This window comes from Vipera ursinii (genome assembly GCF_947247035.1).
Source record: "Vipera ursinii genome assembly, chromosome: 1".
Lineage (NCBI taxonomy): Eukaryota > Metazoa > Chordata > Lepidosauria > Squamata > Viperidae > Vipera > Vipera ursinii.
This window is the reverse complement of record NC_139512.1, coordinates 329,194,050-329,213,277: the sequence shown is the minus strand read 5'-3', so window position 1 is coordinate 329,213,277 and position 19,228 is coordinate 329,194,050. Positions and strand designations below refer to the sequence as shown.

The following is a 19,228-nucleotide window of genomic DNA, read 5'->3' as shown; positions in this document are numbered from 1 at the left end:
TCAATTCCCCTTAACACTGGAGCACAAAGGGACATGGGTCTAACCAGCCCACTGGGTAAGCTGGTAGACCACAAAGTGATAGGAACTCCAAGATGTTCCTCTAGGCCACACAAGCCTCCTGTGTACCTCACAGATTACATTGTTGAGACAGGACATAAAGTGAAGGCAGGACAGAAAAGTGAGGCATAAAGACAACGTGTGCATTAGTTAGAAAAGAACAAGGAAATGGAAAATGCCAAACCACGAGTACATCTGTCTCTCACACCTATTTAGTCAAGCATAGAGCTGTGATACATCTAACCACATATGTCTCGTTTGTAGCTAACCACAAACATGGTGCCGGAAACTTAAGCGCTTCTACAAGGAACCTGTGACCTCGATCAGTAAAAAGGTTGCAAGATATTTAGCTAAATTCAGCATAGCAACAAGGGGGAGTTGGGGGCTGTAATTCAAGTAACCAATCAATGCTCATAAGTTACATTTCCGTGTTCTGCTACTTTTGAAGACTATATATGTACTTGCTTTTCCCTGAAAACGTGTTCAGACATTGATATTGCTTTTTGCTCTGAACCTTTTGTGCAAAATAAAACAAACTTCTTTTGATTCCGGGATCTGAGTCTCTTGATTCTGCAACATTGTAAAATAAAGTGATGCATAGTGTTGTAAAACTTGTACCACTAACTACAGAAACTTGTGCATTGTGAAACTGCCATTACTGCAATGTAAGCCTGTTCATTACATTGTTTAATCTTATTGTAGCCACAGTGAATTTATTATTATTTATTACTTTTATTACTATTATTATCACTACAGGTGTGAGTTCATTAATAAGTCTTGACAGCTGTCAAGACTAAATCGCGGTTGCCATAGTCTGATCTAAGGGGGGAGGGGTGTTATGTACTAGGCTTGTGGTGTTACACCACTGCCTTGCTGGAGTCACTAACAGATCTCCAGTAACCTAGACTAGCTTGTGGTCCTGTAATTGGCTAGCCCCAGGCGGGGCTAGACTATATATTGTGGCTGGTTGCAGCCCAAGTTTCAGTACAGTTCTAGTAAGAATAAAGAATGTGTTATCCTGAACTCAGCCTTGTGTCTTCCTTCCTGCACCAAAGAGCCCACGACTTAACAATAATATTTAAGATATTTTTTTATAAAATAATGTATCATTGGTTATTTGTCACTGGAAAAATCACCTAAATATACAAAGGCTTTGCAAATGTATATTAGAAATGTGAACAAGAGGGGACTTTTTACCATGCTTGGTGGACATGTAAAAATGCTGAACAAATTGGAACTCAAATATATACATTAATTCAGAGGATCTTAAAAGACTAATAACATGACTTAAACCAGAGATGTTCCTTTTGTGACTGATGAACAGTTGGAAAAAAACTCATGAATCTTTGCTTCTGTATATGACAACAGCAGTGATACTTTTATATGCACAGATGGAAAGATTCAACATTACCTACAATGGAAGAATGAATGGTGATGTTGATGGAGCTGGCTGAGATGGTGAAAAAATTGATAGCTTTGATTAGAGAAAAGACAATTTTAATGCTGATTGGAAATCCCTCTTTAACTTTTTGAAACAAAAAAATGAAATGGTGACATGGATTTGATGATTAGGCAAAATGGGAGATAATAGGAAAAAATAAAGCTATGTTGTAATATTAGAGTTTAATGTAAATTTATATTCATATTTTCTGTGAAGGTAAGTCTGAAGTCATTTCTTTGTATTTCTTTTTCTTTCTGCACTTCTGGCTTTACTTTCTTTTTCATTGTTACCTCTTTCTACTTTATTAGTGTTTTATCTGTTTATTTGAAAATGTTAATAGCTATCTAAATAAAGCGAGTCTTCAAATGGAACACTGCGATGAGAAAACTGACACGGAGAACTGACAAACATATGGCAAAAGGAAAACTCACAACTGCCCTAATTCAGCAAAGGATTTTTTTTCTTATCTCCACTCCAACTCTATTTACCCACCTGGTCAACACTTCTATACAAATATATATATATATATATATATATATATATATATATATATATATATATATATATATATATATATATATATATATATATATATATATATATATATATATATATATATATATATATATATATATATATATATATATATATATATATATATAAATATATATATATATATATATATATATATACAGCTGATTGGGCAATGCATCTCTACCTACGGAATTCTCTCGAAGACTTTCGCCCCTCCCACCACGGTGTTCACCACTGAGCTTCGATGACGTCGACAGCCGAACGCCTCCCGCCTTGCACGAAACTGGGGCGGAGACATCCTCGCCGCCATTTTGCCCTCCCAACTGCACTCTTTTCTCATTCTGTTCGCACCGCCCCCAGACGACCCGAGGAAAGAACTCCTCCTCTCTTTCCTTCGCCTCCCGCCGTTCTGGCCGGAAATATCCGAGCCAGAACAGAATCTGCGCGCGCGGTCTTCGCACTCCCCCTGCCTTTCTCGCCCCGCCTCTTTCCCTCGTGCAATCTCCTCCTCTTTCCCTCCTCCTTTCCCCCCTCAGCAAAATGGCGGCACGTAGAGGCCTTAGCAGCCAGTGAGTGACTCGCCTTCTCCTTCTCCCTCGGTGGCCGCCAAACTCTTTTGCATTAGATTGCCGCCTCGTCTTTCCTCCTCTCCCGAAATCACTTTTACAAACCCTCTTCTCTCCCCCCTCCCCTTTACGATTATTCCTTCCTTCCTTCCTTCCCTCCCCCTCTGTCACACTCAGGTACCCATCCCCCCCCGCCGGACTCTTCCCCTCCCCCTCCTCCATTCGCCATCAATCAATCAGCGGCGACCGAGAGCGGATCAATCAATGGTCGGGAGGAGGAGGAGGCGGCGGCTGCTGCTGTTGTTTAATGAACAATGTGTGAGAGCTGTGCTGAGCTGCTGGAGGTGTTAAATGAGAGTAAGTTGAAAACCTTGATCAACGAGTAGGGGAAGCATCTCGTACCTTCTTCCCCGGCCTGTTTTTGCACGAACCGGCTCGCGTGAATACGGCTAGAAAATGCAGCGATTGTTGTTACTGCTACTGCTCTAGAGGAGGGAGGGAGGGAGGGAGGGAGGGAGGTACTGTCGGTACCGGGTCTTCTTGCCCCCTGTTTCCACTATCTCACTTCGCTCCCTTCGAGCTGGGAGAGGGCTGGAAAGGCTTGCTAGGAGTGAAATGGCCATACGGGAAGGCCTGCTACCGGATTAAGGCTGCCACCTTTTGCGCGGAGGGAGGGCCCAATTGGAAAGTCAATCGGCGCCTACTCTTGAATAAGCACGGGATGGCGTTGCCTTTAGGAGGAGTAGAGGACAAGGATGGTCTTTCTGGCCGCCGTCCCTCGTTTTTCCTCATCTTGCAAACAGGACATCTGCAAATGAGATGTACCGGTGATATGGAGCTGTAGAAAGATCCTCTGCCTTAAATGGTGCAAATTGGGTAAGGAGTGAAGGAAATCAGCACTGGTACATTTTCTCTGCTTTTCCTCTTCAGTATGTTCCTTATTAGTTGCATCCTCCGGCTAAAAGAACGCGGCCTAGTTCTTGTGCCCCGGATGAGCTTGCAGACAAACGAGGGCGGTCTGGATTATGAGAGATGTTTGGGGCACGCCAGGAATAAAGCTGTGGTTGCAGTCTCATTCTCGTCACCTGCAGAGCTGTTAAGATCTTAAGTGGGGTTGATAGACTTTCACTGGAGTAATCTTTCTTTTTTGGAAAAAGCTTTATTGTGGAAGAGTAGTTAACTATATATCTTGTTTCTGTTCTGCCTTATTTTCTGCTTGATTCTGCATTGTTGGGTGATGTTACAGTGCTTCTAATGCTGTAAAAGATTCTTTAAATGTTTTAAGCTTAATTCCAACCATTCTCTACATATAGATGCAGTAGTTTCTATGCTTTAGTTTTTTTAAAAAAAATATTTGCCTCATTTGTTTTGCTTCCAAACTGTTTTATGTTGATTGCAACACAAATATATGAATATTTACCTTGAAAGAGAATTTTTGCAGGTTTTGGAGTAAATCTCACAACTGAGACTTGATTCTAGGGAACAACATGCAGAATTTGGGCTGTAAGTCTTAAATATTTAATGTTTTTTGGGTCGAAAATATGATTTATCTAGTGTAAAACTGTTTTGGATGCTCCAGTGGATGCTATTTTGCCCTAATATGGTGATATAAAAAGAAACCTGTCAGGTTAAAACTTGGAAAGAGAATAGGTGGAAACAAAACTGTAAAAAAATAAGGTTACTTTTGGTGTGATTGTTTGCTTGCAGTTATTGAGTAGATGAGTTGGTTTCAAGAATTGTAGGCAGTGCTTAGGATTCTCTGGAATAGGCCTGATGTAATTCCAATTGTAAATTGTTCATATGCTTTGTATTAATATGACTATAATTTGATGGAGAAAAAATGATGTTCTTGGTGCTGAGATCCATGTACAATGGTGGTAGGAGATAAGAATTTCACAATCAAGCTTATTGAGATCTTTTGAAAATTATTCATTTATTTTGAGAGATTGGCCATATTTTGAAATAATAGCTCTTTGCTATTTGAATTCAGAAACTGTTAGCTGTACTTCTTCTGATTATCATTTGGCATTTATATTTTCACAGATTTTGTCCATTGATATGCAGACCTCAGCATGTTGACCAGAAATAGCTTACCACATTCCGCAACATTTACTCTCTCTAGTGAATTTGAGATGACTTTTGCTGTGATTAATAGGTTTAGGACAGTATTTAAACATTTCGGTTATTCTAAATTTTATGTTGAGGGTTTTTAAAAACACTTTGAATCAATTATTAGAAGGAATCTTATAGCATCTTTTGAGACTAATACACCTGATTAAACAGCATAAGCACAGGTAGTCCTCAACTTACAACCATTTGTTTAGTCACTGTTTGAAGTTACAACAGCAATGAAGAAAGTAACTTATGACTGTTTCATACTTAAGACTGTTGCAGCACTCCCATGTGATCAAAATTCAGATGCTTGGAAACTGGTTCATGTTTTTGTGTTCATGTGAAAACCTTTTGTGACTTTCTGACAAGCAAAGTCAATGGGGAAGTCAGATTCACTTAATTGTGTTAATAACTTAAAAAATGCAGTTGTTATTCCACTAACAAGAAAGATTGTAAAATGGATCAAAAGTCATTTAACAAATGTCTAGCTTAGCAATTTAAATTTTAGTCTCACTTGTGATCATAGGTTGAGGACTACCTGCGTTTGTGAGCTACATCAAATGAATGGAGTGACTGAACCTAGTTATGATCCAGTTTATACATCTAAGGAATTGAGCTGCTGGTGACGCTGCTTTTGTCTTTTTAATATTTGTTAGCCAAGCTGCATATTCCTTCTGATTTTTGGCTATGATAGACTAATAATCTTCACTTTCCGCTGTATCTTGGATCACTTAGTATATAGTGCTGTGAACTTGTTATTAGCAATTGAACATTTTCAGAGTGTTATTTAGTTGACAATTTATTTCAAGATAGAACCCATAAAAATAACTGATAATTGTGTTTTCTTTTGTTTTTACATTGAAGTATATCAGAATTTTTTAAATCACATTTAAAGGTACCTGTAATAATTACAACTTGTAAAAATAAGGGGAAAAGTTCTTGATCTTCTACAATTATATACAAGTGCTTAAAGCAGTCATACCTTTTTCTAAGATGCACAATTGCCTTCCAAAACTGGTATGCAACTTCAGAAAAATATTTTTGATATTGGAACACAGTTTGAACGCAAAGGGCATGTACAAATAGTCCTCAACTTATAACCACAATTGAGCCCAACATTTCTATTGCTAAGCAAGATAGTTAAGCGAGTTTTTCTTGCCACAGCTGTTACCTGAGTCACTGCAATTGTTAAGTTAATAAAATGGTTAAGTGAATCTAGCTTTCCTATTGACTTTGCTTGTTTAGAAGTTTCAAAATGTGATCAGTTGATTCTGGGACACTGCTGTTCTCATAAATACATGCCAGTTGCTGAGTGTCTAAATATTGAATATGTGACCATGGGGATGCTGTAGCGATTGTGTGGAAAATTGTCATAAGTCACTTTTTTCAATGCCATTGTAACATTGAGTGATCATTAAATGAATGATTGTAAATCAAGGACTACCTTTATACACTCATAAGATTGAGGTGAGGCTCATAAGATTGAGGTGATTTAAAAATACTGTTATACATACAGTATATGGCTAATGGAAGAGTGTTTAGAATTAATTCAGCACTAGAATTAATGATGGTCAGGTTTTGGAAAGGTAATTCCATTACTATATCAATTGCACTAGCTTTGGATCTCTTTTTACATTGGGTTAATGTGCTATCTGTGACATTTAAAAGCCCATACAGGTAGTTCTTGGCATACAATTGTGAGTTGTAAGTTGTGATTCTAAATCAAGGAATCACATGACCAGACCTGAATTTTTGCTATTTTTTTGCAGTGCTCATTGAGGGCATCCATTTTCTCCTATGGCATTTTTTGCTGGAAACCAGAAATGCTACAAACTGGCAAAAATATTGTAAATTGCAGTCATACATAAAATATTTATTATAAAAATTATTTTTATAATAAAATTATTTTGTATATTTTCTGGCACTCCTAGCTAAAGATAATTTAGTCTTTTCATAAATCCCTTTACCTTTTTTTAAAGGATAAACTTCTTATCCAGCATACTAGCCATGTTTCAGGTAAAGCAGAGTCCAGATCAGTCAGTCAGTGTGTTATGAAAGTGTTCCTTGAAGTTGTATTTCTAAACCATCCAGGCTTGTAAATTCATCCAAATATTATTCAAGACTACAACGCACACACACCAGCCAGGGAATAGCTTTCTAACCAATGCTAAGTTTAAATAAACAATTTCTGATAAAGTAAATCAGAAGCATTTATTTATTAGATAAGATTTATAATAGGCACTAGGAAATATAGAGAATAAAAACATAGTACAAAGAATGATATACAATAGTCCTCACTTAACAATTGGGACAGGAACTTCTGTTGCTAAGTGAGGGGTTATTAAGTGAGTTATGCCTGATTTATGACTTTTTTACTGCAGTTGTTAAGCAAATCTGTCTTCCATCATTGACTTCATTTGTTGGAAGCCAGCTGGAAAGGTCTCAGATGGTGATCACATAACCCCCAGACACTGCATCCCTCATATACATGCCAGTTGCCAAGTATCCAAATGGTCACTAAACAAATAATCATAAATCAAAGACTGCTTGTAGTAAAAATCAAAAGTGTAACCAATAATAATGGTTCTGTTTCTTCTCTATTTAATCTAATCTAATCCAATCTATTTTAATACTTTGTATCAAGATAGAGGCTTCATTGCATGAAGCATGAATAACTGAGTTTCTTATTTTGCTAATGGATATCAGCAGTGTGATCTGTGAAAAACGCAAAACATTGTTCATGAAAGTACGGTAAATTGAATTCCATCATTTTTATCAGGGAAATTTTATTTATCACTGTGATTTGACATAAATTTGGCAGACTCCAGATTTTGCAGCATTTGTATAATGTAAGTGGTGCAGTTTTACAATGTACATAAAATTATATTTTTTAAAATTAAATCTATATAAATGGTGTAAATTGCAGTGGTATTGTCATTTGGCACATTTTGCATTTTAAATAATATATAAACTGTTGAACTCTTAATAGTCTTGCTAAACATTTGCTTCAAGAGATTGAATAAAGTTATATCAATACATAGTAGAGGGTTGATTGAGAATATAGGGCTTTTTTATATAAATGAACAGTACTAAATCCCAACTGCAGTTTTCAGCAAAACAAAATTTGTTCTATATCCATATGTATTATAAGAATGCTTAGGGTGGGAGAGTAGATTATAAATGTCCAATGGGTATTACATAGACTAGTTAATTAAATTATGGAATAGTAAACTTTTGAAATAGTTTAAGTACAAGATTCTCAAAATTAGCCACTAACGAAAGTTTCTGTTTTGTGGTTATACTAATTTATACTTAAAGACATTTATTTATCTTAGAGAATACTTACCAAGCTGGAATAAGATTCAGTTTCATATGGGGCTGCATACATTCATCTGTAAATATATAAGTATTTTCTGAATGGGTTATAGCTCTAATTGATAAAAAGGTATAAATCAGGTTAAAAGTATTATAGTTGCAATTTATTTGTGTGATACTGCAGTCTTACACAAAGCACCAGCAAGATGCCAGAAAAATATAAAATTCTACATTTATTAATTACCATATTACAGAAGAGAGCAGCCCACTAAGTTCTTAGCCCCAAGACCTGTGGAAAAACCAAGGTTTGATTACCTTTATGAAACCCAACAGCATAGAGATAATTGACATTTTCCTGCTATTCCACCCAAAATGAGGATACTTATTGAAAAACTCCCATCTCTTTTTTTTACAACATATCAGGCAAGGATATATAACAATTAACAATCACTTTGTAGGACAGGCAGATGATAGGAGCGTGCATCCATGAATACTGCTTTGCAGTCAGAAGACTATGAAAATTCCTTAATTTCACAAGAGATGGACAGACTACACTGTAATTTCAACTGGGAAAGCATGTGCATCCTAGATCAAGCTAGATCCAAAAATGCCAGGGCATTCTTGGAAGTTTGTATTTAGAAAAATCAGCCATCAATAGATACAGAGAAAGCAATGCCATAATCAAGGAGCTGCCAAGGAGAAAAACACCCCCCCACCAACACTGACAGGGCAAGCTACAAATAGGCAGCAAACTCCACATCATCCATGCTTCTGATATTACCTAGTCAGATAATAAAATGTCTGTAAGCAAACAACCAAGCTTAGAAAACACCAAGGACTCTACAATACCTTAATTATGAGAACTTGAATCATTTGATGCTCAAATTCTTGCAGATAACATTGGGTTATACATTCTGCTAAATGATTGATTGTGTGGTTTTGACTTAGAATGTTTGAATCAAGCATTATGGTATGAATAGAAAACCATAGAAAATAGTTTAGCATGTTGTGGAAATCATACCCATATGCCTTGTGGGTGATAAAAACAAATTGTATATTGCATTATGTGAATGCAACCAGACCTATGATATTTTACTTTTTTTTAACTTTTGCTTTGTTACTGCTTGAGCAGTATACTTTAAATTTTACTTATCTTTCTGTGGTGTAGCTTTACCTATGGCAGCACAAGTAGTCCTCAACTTATGATAACAACTAAGCCCAAAATTTCTGTTGCTAATCAAGACAGTTGTTAAATGAGTGTTACCCCATTTTATGACCTTTCTTGCCATAGTTGTTAATTGAATTAACTGCAGTTATTAAGTTAGTAATACGGTTGTTAAGTGAATCTGGCTTCCCTATTGATTTTGTCAAAATGTTGCAAAAGATGATCATATGACGTTCAGACATTGCAACCGTCATAAATATGAGTCAGTTGCCAAGAGCCTGAATTTTGATCATGTGACCCTAGGGGTCCTGCAACAGTCATAAGTGTGAAAAAAGTTCATAATCACATTTTTCAGTTTTCTTGTAACCGGTCACTAAACGATCTGTTTAAAGTGAGGACTACATGTAGTGGCATGTAGTGTAGTACCAGTATCCTCAGCTGACAACAATTTGCTTAGTGACTGTTCGAAGTTGCAACAGCACTGAAAAAGTAACATGACCATTTTTCACACTTAGGACCATTTCAGCACCCCCATGGTCATGTGATTTACATTTGGATGCTTGACAACTGATTCATATTTGTGACGATTACAGTGTCTCAGGGTCATGTGATCACCTTTTGTGACCTAACAAGCAAGTCAATGAGAATACCAGATTCACTTAACAACTGTGTTACGAATTTAATAATTGTAGTGATTCACTCCCCTTCATGGATTACTGCCTTGTCGTGGCGAAGGGGCTTGCGTAATTCAATGAAGCTATGAGCTATGCCATGAGGGCCACCCAAGACAGACAGGTCATAGCAGAGAGTTCTGACAAAATGTGATCCACTGGAGAAGGAAATGGCAACCCACTCGAGTATCTTTGCCATGAAAACCCTATGGACAGTACCAAAAGGCAAAACGATATGACGCTGGAAGATGAGCCCCTCAGGTCGGAAGGCGTCCAACATGCTACTAGGGAAGAGCAGAGGGCTAGTACTAGTAGCTCCAGAAAGAATGAAGCGACTGGGCCAAAGCTGAAAGGGTGCTCAGCTGTGGATGTATCTGGTGGTGAAAGGAAAGTAAGATCCATGAATGAAGGCAAGCTGGACGTGGTCAAACAAGAGATGACAAGACTGAACATTGACATCTTAGGAATCAGCGAACTAAAATGGACAGGAATGGGTGAATTTAATTCAGATGACCATCAGGTATACTACTGTGGGCAAGAATCCCTCAGAAGAAATGGAGTAGCCTTCATAGTCAATAAAAGAGTAGGAAAAGCAATACTGGGATACAATCCTCAAAATGACAGAATGATCTCAGTTCGAATCCAAGGCAAACCATTCAATATCACAGTAGTCCAAGTCTATGCCCCAACCAGAAGAAGAGGATGAAATTGACCAGTTCTATGAAGCCCTACAGCACCTTATAGAACTAAGACCAAAAAATTATGTCCTTATCATCATGGGGAATTGGAATGCTAAAGTAGGAAGCCAAAAGATAACCGGAATAACAGGCAAGTTTGGCCTTGGAGTACAAAATGAAGCAGGGCACAGGGTGATAGAATTTTGTCAAGAGAATACGATGGTGATAGCAAACACTCTTTTCCAACAACCCAAGAGACGGCTGTACACATGGACATCACCAGATGGTCAACACAGAAATCAGATTGACTATGTGCTCTGCAGCCAAAGATGGAGAAGCTCTATACAGTCAGTAAAAACAAGACCAGGAGCTGACTGTGGCTCAGACCATGAGCTTCTCGTTGCAAAGTTTAGGGTTAAACTGAAGAAAGTAGGGAAAAGCACTAGGCCACTCAGTATGAATTAAATCATATCCCTATTGAATATACAGTAGAGGTGACAAATAGATTTAAGGGATTAGATCTGATAGACAGAGTGCCTGAAGAACTATGGACAGAGGTTCACAACATTGTACAAGAGGTAGCAACTAAAAGCATCCCAAAGAAAAAGAAATGCAAGAAAGCAAAATGGCTGTCTGAGGAAGCTTTGCAAATAGCTGAGGAAAGGAGGGAAGCGAAAGGCAAGGGAGAAAAAGAAAGATACGCCCAATTGAATGCAGAATTCCAGAGAATAGCTACAGTTGCAAGAAAAAGTATGTGAACCCTTTGGGATTACGTGGAGTTTTGCATGAATTGGCCATAAAATGTGCTCTAAATGTCATGTAAGTCACAACAATAGAAAAACACAGTCTGCTTAAAATAATACTACACAAACATTAGCTGTTGTCATGTTTTAATTGAACATAAGATGGAAACATTCACAGTGCAGGGTGGAAAAAGTATGTGAACCTTTGGACTTAATAACTGGTTGACCCTCCTTTGGCAGCAATAACCTCAACCAAACGTTTCCTGTAGTTGCAGATCAGACCTGCACAACGATCTGGAGTAATTTTGGACCACGCCTCTTCACGAAACTGTTTCAGTGTAGCAATATTCTTGGGATGTCTGGTGTGAATCGCTCTCTTAAGGTCATGCCACAGCATTTCAATCGGGTTGAGGTCAGGACTCTGACTGGGCCACTCCAGAAGGCGTATTCTGTTCTGTTGAAGCCATTGTTTTGTTGAATTACTTGTATGCTTTGGGTCATTGTCCTGTTGCATCACCCATCCTCTGCGGAGCTTCAGTTGGCGGACAGACCCTGAGGCAGCAAAGCAGCCCCAAACCATGATGCTCCCTCCGCCATATTTTACAGTGGGGATGAGGTTTTGATGTTGGTGTGCTGTGCCTTTTTTTCTCCACACATAGTGTTGTGTGTTTTTCCCAAACAACTCAATTTTGGTTTCATTTGTCCACAGTATATTTTGCCAGTAGTGCTGTGGAACATCCAGGTGCTCTTTTGCAAACTTCAAACGTGCTGCAATATTTTTTTTGGACAGCAATGGCTTCCTCCGTGGTGTCCTCCCATGTACTCCATTCTTGTTTAATGTTTTCCTTATTGTAGATGTGTCAACAAAAATGTTAGCATGTGCCAGAGATTTCTGTAGGTCTTTAGCTGACACTCTAGGATTCTTCTTTACCTCATTAAGCATTATGCGCTGTGCTCTTGCAGTCATTTTTACAGGACGACCACGCCTAGGGAGAGTAGCAACAGTGCTAAACTTTCTCCATTTGTAGACAGTCTGTCTTACCGTGGACACATGAACATCAAGGCTTTTGGAGATACTTTTGTAACCCTTTCCAGCTTCATGCAAGTCAACAATTCTTGATCGTAGGTCTTCTGAGAGCTCTTTTCTGCGAGGCATGGTTCACATCAGACAGTGCTTCTTGAGACCAGTAAACCCAAAACAGGTGTGTGTTTTTAAAGGGCAGGACAGCTGTCAGCAACACATCCAATATCATCACACTGGTTGGAGTCAAGGTTGGCTCACTCCTGGCTCCAATTAGCTCTTGGAGAAGTCATTAGGCTAGGGGTTCACATACTTTTTCCACCCTGCACTGTGAATGTTTACATGCTATGTTCAATTAAAACATGACAACAGCTAATGTTTGTGTAGTATTATTTTAAGCAGACTGTGTTTTTCTATTGTTGTGACTTACATGACGTTTAGAGCGCATTTTATGGCCAATTCATGCAAAACTCCACGTAATCCCAAAGGGTTCACATACTTTTTCTTGCAACTGTAGAAGAGATAAGAATGCCTTCTTAAATGAACAGTGCAAAGAAATAGAAGAAAACAATAGAATAGGGAGGACCAGAGATCTCTTCAAGAAAATTGGAGAGATGAAGGGAACGTTTCATGCAAAAATGGGCATGATAAAGGACCAAAATGGCAGGGACCCAGAGGCAGAAGAGATTAAGAAGAGGTGGCAAAATTACACAGAAGAACTATACAAAAATGAGCTTAACGTCCCTGATAACCATGATGAGGTGGTCACTGACCTCGAGCCAGACATCCTAGAATGTGAAGTGAAGTGGGCCTTAGAAAAACTGAGCAACAACAAAGCTAGTGGAGGTGACAGTATTCCAGCTGAACTATTCAAAATCTTAAAAGACGATTTTAAAAGTAAAAGTGCTACACTCAATTTGCCAGCAAATTTGGCAAAGTCAACAATGGCCACAGGATTGGAAAAGATCAGTTTACATTCCAATTCTAAAGAAAGGCAGTGCCAAAGAGCAGAGACATCACCCTGGCAACAAAAGTGTGTATAGTCAAGGCTATGGTCTTCCCAGTTGCAATGTATGGCAGTGAAAGTTGGAGCATAAGAAAGGCTGAGCGCCAAAGAATTGAGGCCTTTGAAGTATGGTGCTGGAGAAGACTCCCGCGATTCCCTTGGACTGCAAGGCGATCAAACCGGTCAGTCCTAGAAGTGATCAACCCTGACTGCTCTTTAGAAGGCCAGATCCTGAAGCTGAAACTCAAATACTTTGGCCACCTAATGAGAAGGAAGGACTCACTGGAGAAGAGCTGGGAAAGATTGAGGGCAATAGAAGAAGGGGACGATAGAGAATGAGGTGGCTGGATGGAGTCACTGAAGCAGTAGGTGTGAGCTTAAATGGACTCCAGAAGATGGTAGAGGAAAGGAAGGCCTGGAGGAACGTTGTCCATGGGGTCGCAATGGGTCGGACACGACTTGGCAGCTAACAACAACAGTGATTCACTGAACAGATGTGGCAAGAAAAGATGGGGCAAAACTCACTTAACAAATTTCTCACTTAACAATGTAAATTTTGTGCTCAAATGTGGTCATAAGTTGAGGACTACCTGCAGTAATTATTACACGATCAACTTGTGTAGTAATTGTTATATGATCAACTTGTTCATACAGTAGTCATTTGAGGCTGTGTTCACATAGTACTATACTTATGTTCTTGAGTAGGTATGCCATGAATGACGATTTATTTTTTAGATTAACAGGACTTGAACTGAGGTTAAGTGATTGATTTTTCCCCAGGTGCATTTAGATAGGACTTTCTTGGCATCCTAAGGAAATCTAACATTAAGAAGGAAAATTTAAATTTAAACAAGAATGGCTTTCCTATATATCACATGTCATATACAAGGCAAGGTCAGATAGTTAAGAATGCAGTTTTAAGAGGGAAGAAGTTTTAATGTTTATTTTGATGTAATCATCAGTAAGGTAGAAGGGGAAGAAATTTAGAGCTCAATATTGTTTTTATTGTTTTTTTAATATTCATTTTTATTTTTTAACAAGATCATGTGCTTTTTAGGGTTGTTGGATTGGAAGATGTTGGAGCCTGTGGGGGAGTTGAGACAGGTATAATGGTGACAGGCATGGATAGATATTGTAGGAGATATGGCAAATGGGGCATTCTTAAGGAAAGTGGAATTGGTGCCTTATACTGGTTCTGTGTTTCAGCTCCCCAATTTTAACCCCTATAGCTGATCAGCAGACCTTCAGAGGCCTTAGTTTTTGGCCTCTGCTACTAAATATCAGTTTGGCCTGTCTCATTTGTGATTTAATCACAGATGAAAGGGCCAATCTGGTATGTATAACTGAGAGGCTGAGTCCAGAAGGGGGTATCTCTTCCAGAAATGTATCCAGCTGGGTTTGGGTATGGCATGAATTGAGACCTGAGAGCAGGGATGCTGGTGTAGCAATTGTCATGCAGGAATTATTTAAGGCTTTCATGGGTGCTGCTTCACAGATTGCAGAGGTGAGATCCTTTTCATTAACTTGGGCTCTAGGAATCAGTTAGCATTTCTGCTACTATACCAGCCTTCCTGCTGCATGGTAACCTTCCTGCCTATATGTGGGAATGAATTTGGGAGACAGGGTAATGAAACACAACCAAGGGAACAATCAGATAAAATGAAGCTTAGTCTCTAGCACAGGCATGTCAAACTCGTGATGTCGCACAATGTATCGGGACAGTTTTGCCATTGCCGGCAATGGGATGGGCGTGGCTTCCAGTTGATGTGTCTTGACACCCCTGCTCTAGCAGGAATACAGGCAGGGCAACAAGTTGAGAAAATACCCACCTTAGTTTTTGGATTGTAAAGGGGAGGGGGAGAGAAGTAATTTCAGAGATATAAAATCCATTATTGTGATCTTACAATACAGTACTCCTCAACCTGTGATCATAATTGGGACTGGAATCTCAGTTGAGAAAAGCAGTCATTAAGTGAGATGCCCACATGATTGCTTTGCTGAATAACTGCAGTGATGGCTTTTTTCAGTCGTGGTTAAGCAGACAAAAACCGCTACTGCCAAAGGAGACGGGCAGCTCCCCTCTATACACAGAAAGGAATGCATGAGAAATTCTGAAGATCTGAGCTTATTTCTGCAGCCTAACAAAGTATTTCTGTTCCCCTCCCCCAATGCATGGAAGGGAAGGGAAATCCTTTGGCAGATGGTAGTGGCTTGTAACCTCCTCTGCTAGCTTTCCAACTGACTTTCTGGGGAAGCTAACACAGAAAATTGCAAATGGCAATTGCATTATTAAAGGGCACTTGGCAACCAGTGTTAAGTGTGAAAGGTTGTCAAGCACCCTAATCATGACCACATGGCCATGGGGGGCCAGGGAGCTCTTATCAGAGTTGGATGTACTTTATGGATCATGAAGTACCACTTCCAAGCTGTCGTAACTTTTCTCGTTAAATGACAGGTTGTAGGCCAAGATCTTGGATCAGATCATGTAACCTTGCCCCTTATTGATTGTCTCATTCTCTAAGGTTCATGGAAAATTTTGGGGGATATGAAATGGGAGAAGAGACATCTAAAGTGTTGTTGGCACTCAAGAAGGGACAAACACAACCAAACATGGGCTAGAGCTGCTGTTAAGGCTTACATTGTGGAGATAAGGATAGTGAAGAAGAAATATTTCTTTGTCTTTATTGTGTCTGCAGATAGCTGCCCTACAGCCTTGTCTCAGCATCCTTCTTGGGTAGAGAGGACTTGAAGATCCTCCTACAGGAGTGTATGGACAAATTTGCTTAACCTCTGTCAGTCAAACGTGCCCAAATTCTCAGTTGTATGTCAGGCTTGTTGGAGTTCTTGAAGAGGTTCCTGGGGCAGATTCTTGGTCTGCTAGCTTGGATCAATCTGAACCTATTGGGCCTGGGAAAATGAACAGGGCCCATTGGACTGTGAGCTTGGTCACCTCTCTGTAGAACCATGCTCCTCCTGGCTAGTTAAAGTTGAGTAGTGTCATATGGATAGGTTGTAGTAGTGGTGAATTTCTCTTGAGTGAGGAGTTTGTTCTTCTTAAGGAGGAGTTGGTTCACCCCCTCATTAGAAAACCATAGCTGGATCCTACCATATTAAGCAACTTGGGGAGGATGTGATTGAGAAGGTGATTGCACATAAGCTTCAAAGAGCTCTGGACTTTGAAGTTGTACTTTTAGATGATTGAGCTTTTATTACATGGTATTGCCCTTGAAGAGTATTCAGAAGTTCAGTTGATAGAAAATGCAGTAGTGCAGGCAGTTATGCATACCACTAGAGCAGCACAGGTGACACCTCAGTTCCATAAGTGACAATTTGCTTCCATGTGCAATTCAAAGTTTTGATTTTGACCTTTAAAGCCCTTCATGGTATGGTTATTTGAGGGATCGCCTCCATCCAATCTGCTGGTCCCATCAGGTCCAGCAGAAATAAACTCACTAAAGAGTTATATCTGGGGGGACCCAGGAGGCAGGTTCTTTCTGCCATGGCACCTGCTCTATGGAAGGAACATCATTCCCTCTCCCAGATTGACCCCAGCCTTGATATCCTTCACAAATGTATGAGACCGACAGCAATAAATAAATAAGCAATAAATTTTAAATTTCATGATAGTTATAAAAAATTTTTCCCTAGGGATATTTTATTTTCCATCTATGTCCATTTTCTTTTCCTTCTATGTAGTTATATATTTTGTTCCTTTAATGTTTTAAGATAAATGGTAATTGTTTTTTAAAAAAGAGAAACTTCCAGGATTCCTTTCTGTTTATGCAGTCTATGTGTAACTTAATCACAATGAGGTGGTCACTGACCTCGAGCCAGACATCCTAGAATGTGAAGTGAAGTGGGCCTTAGAAAAGCTGAGCAACAACAAAGCTAGTGGAGGTGACAGTATTCCAGCTGAGCTATTCAAAATCTTAAAAGACAGTGCAGTAAAAGTGCTACACTCAATTTGCCAGCAAATTTGGAAAACTCAACAGTGGCCACAGGATTGGAAAAGATCAGTTTACATTCCAATTCCAAAGAAAGGCAGTGCCAAAGAATGTTCAAACTATCGCACCATTGCACTCATTTCTCATGCTAGTAAAGTCATGCTTAAAATTCTACAAGCTAGACTTCAGCAGTATGTGGATCGAGAACTACCAGAAGTACAGGCAGGATTTCGAAGAGGCAGAGGAACTAGAGATCAAATTGCCAACATACGCTGGATCATGGAGAAAGCTAGGGAGTTCCAGAAAAACATCTACTTCTGCTTCATTGACTATGCTAAAGCCTTTGATTGTGTGGATCATAACAAACTGTGGCAAGTTCTTAAAGAGATGGGAGTACCAGACCATCTTATTTGTCTCTTGAGAAACCTATATGCGGGTCAAGAAGCAACAGTGAGAACTGGACACGGAACCACTGATTGGTTCAAAATTGGGAAAGGAGTCCGGCAAGGCTGTATACTGTCGCCTTGCCTATTTAACTTATATGCAGAGCACCTGATGAGAAAGGCAGGGCTAGATGAATCAAAAGTTGGAATTAAGATTGCTGGAAGAAATATCAACAACCTAAGATACGCAGATGATACCACTCTAATGGCAGAAAGTGAAGAAGAACTAAAGAGCCTCTTGTTGCGGGTGAAGAAGGAGAGTGCAAAACTTGGGTTGAAACTTAACATTAAGAAAACCAAGATCATGGCATCTGGCCCTCTCAATTCCTGGCAAATAGATGGGGAAGAAATGGAGGTAGTGACAGATTTTGTTTTCCTGGGCTCCAAGATCACTGCAGATGGGGACTGTAGCCAAGAAATTAAAAGACGCTTGCTCCTGGGAAGGAAAGCCATGGCAAATCTAGACAGCACACTAAAAAGCAGAGACATCACCCTGTCAACAAAAGTGCGTATAGTCAAGGCTATGGTCTTCCCAGTTGCAATGTATGGCTGTGAAAGTTGGACCATAAGAAAGGCTGAGCGCCAAAGAATTGAGGCCTTTGAACTGTGGTGCTGGAGAAGACTCCTGCGAGTCCCTTGGACTGCAAGGCGATCAAACCGGTCAGTCCTAGAGGAGATCAATCCTGACTGCTCTTTAGAAGGCCAGATCCTGAAGCTAAAACTCAAATACTTTGGCCACCTAATGAGAAGGAAGGACTCACTGGAGAAGAGCCTAATGCTGGGAAAGATCAAGGGCAATAGAAGAAGGGGACGACAGAGAATGAGGTGGCTGGATGGAGTCACTGAAGCAGTAGGCGTGAGCTTAAATGGACTCCAGAAGATGGTGGAAGACAGGAAGGCCTGGAGGAACATTGTCCATAGGGTCGCGATGAGTCGGACACGACTTCGCAGCTAACAACAACAACAACAACAATTTGTTCTTAATACCGTATATACTTGAGTATAAGCCGACTCGAGTATAAGCCGAGACCCCCAATTTCACCCCCAAAAACTGGAAAAAGTTATTGACTCGAGTATAAGCCGATCCGCCGTTCTGCAAGCCTCTGCCGCCAGCAGAGGCTCGATCCGCCATTTTGCAAGCCTGAATACACAGGAATACCCTGTGTGGCCGCGGCTCTCGGGGAAGCCCTGGCTGTCCGCTTCCTTGCTCCACGCTGCCATTCGGGGCCCGCGCGTTCTCCGGGCAAATCGCGGCGCCCAGCAGGTGAGGAAACATGCCCGCTCCAGTCGCCCCCCTTCCCTCAGGAGACGCGAAGCAAGTGACCGCCCGGAGCTTACCGAGGACTTGCGCGCGGCCGAGGCTTCGGTGCTTCCGGGATCGCACGCACCTCTCCCAAGCCGCCGCCGTCCGGAGACCTGCCGAAGTTTGGGGAAGTTTGGGGGAGGTGCGCGCGCACCTCCCCAAACGTCGGCAGGTCTCCGGACCTCCGCGCCCTGCCTGCCTGCTTCTTTCCGCAGCGGAAAGAAGCAAGC

The 19,228-nt window shown here is 40.1% G+C and overlaps 1 protein-coding gene across 2 annotated transcripts in view; it reads left to right on the top strand.

Annotated features, from left to right (window-relative positions):
• Positions 1-2,612: 2,612 nt before the first annotated feature.
• Positions 2,613-19,228, top strand: part of USP34 (ubiquitin specific peptidase 34) — a 152,890-nt gene continuing 136,274 nt past the window's right edge. For both annotated transcript variants that reach the window (XM_083348413.1, XM_083348412.1), the window contains exon 1: positions 2,613-2,955. In XM_083348413.1, the coding sequence (XP_083204539.1) occupies positions 2,913-2,955 (43 nt within the window). In that variant the 5' untranslated portion in view covers positions 2,613-2,912. The remainder of the gene's footprint in view (positions 2,956-19,228) is intronic.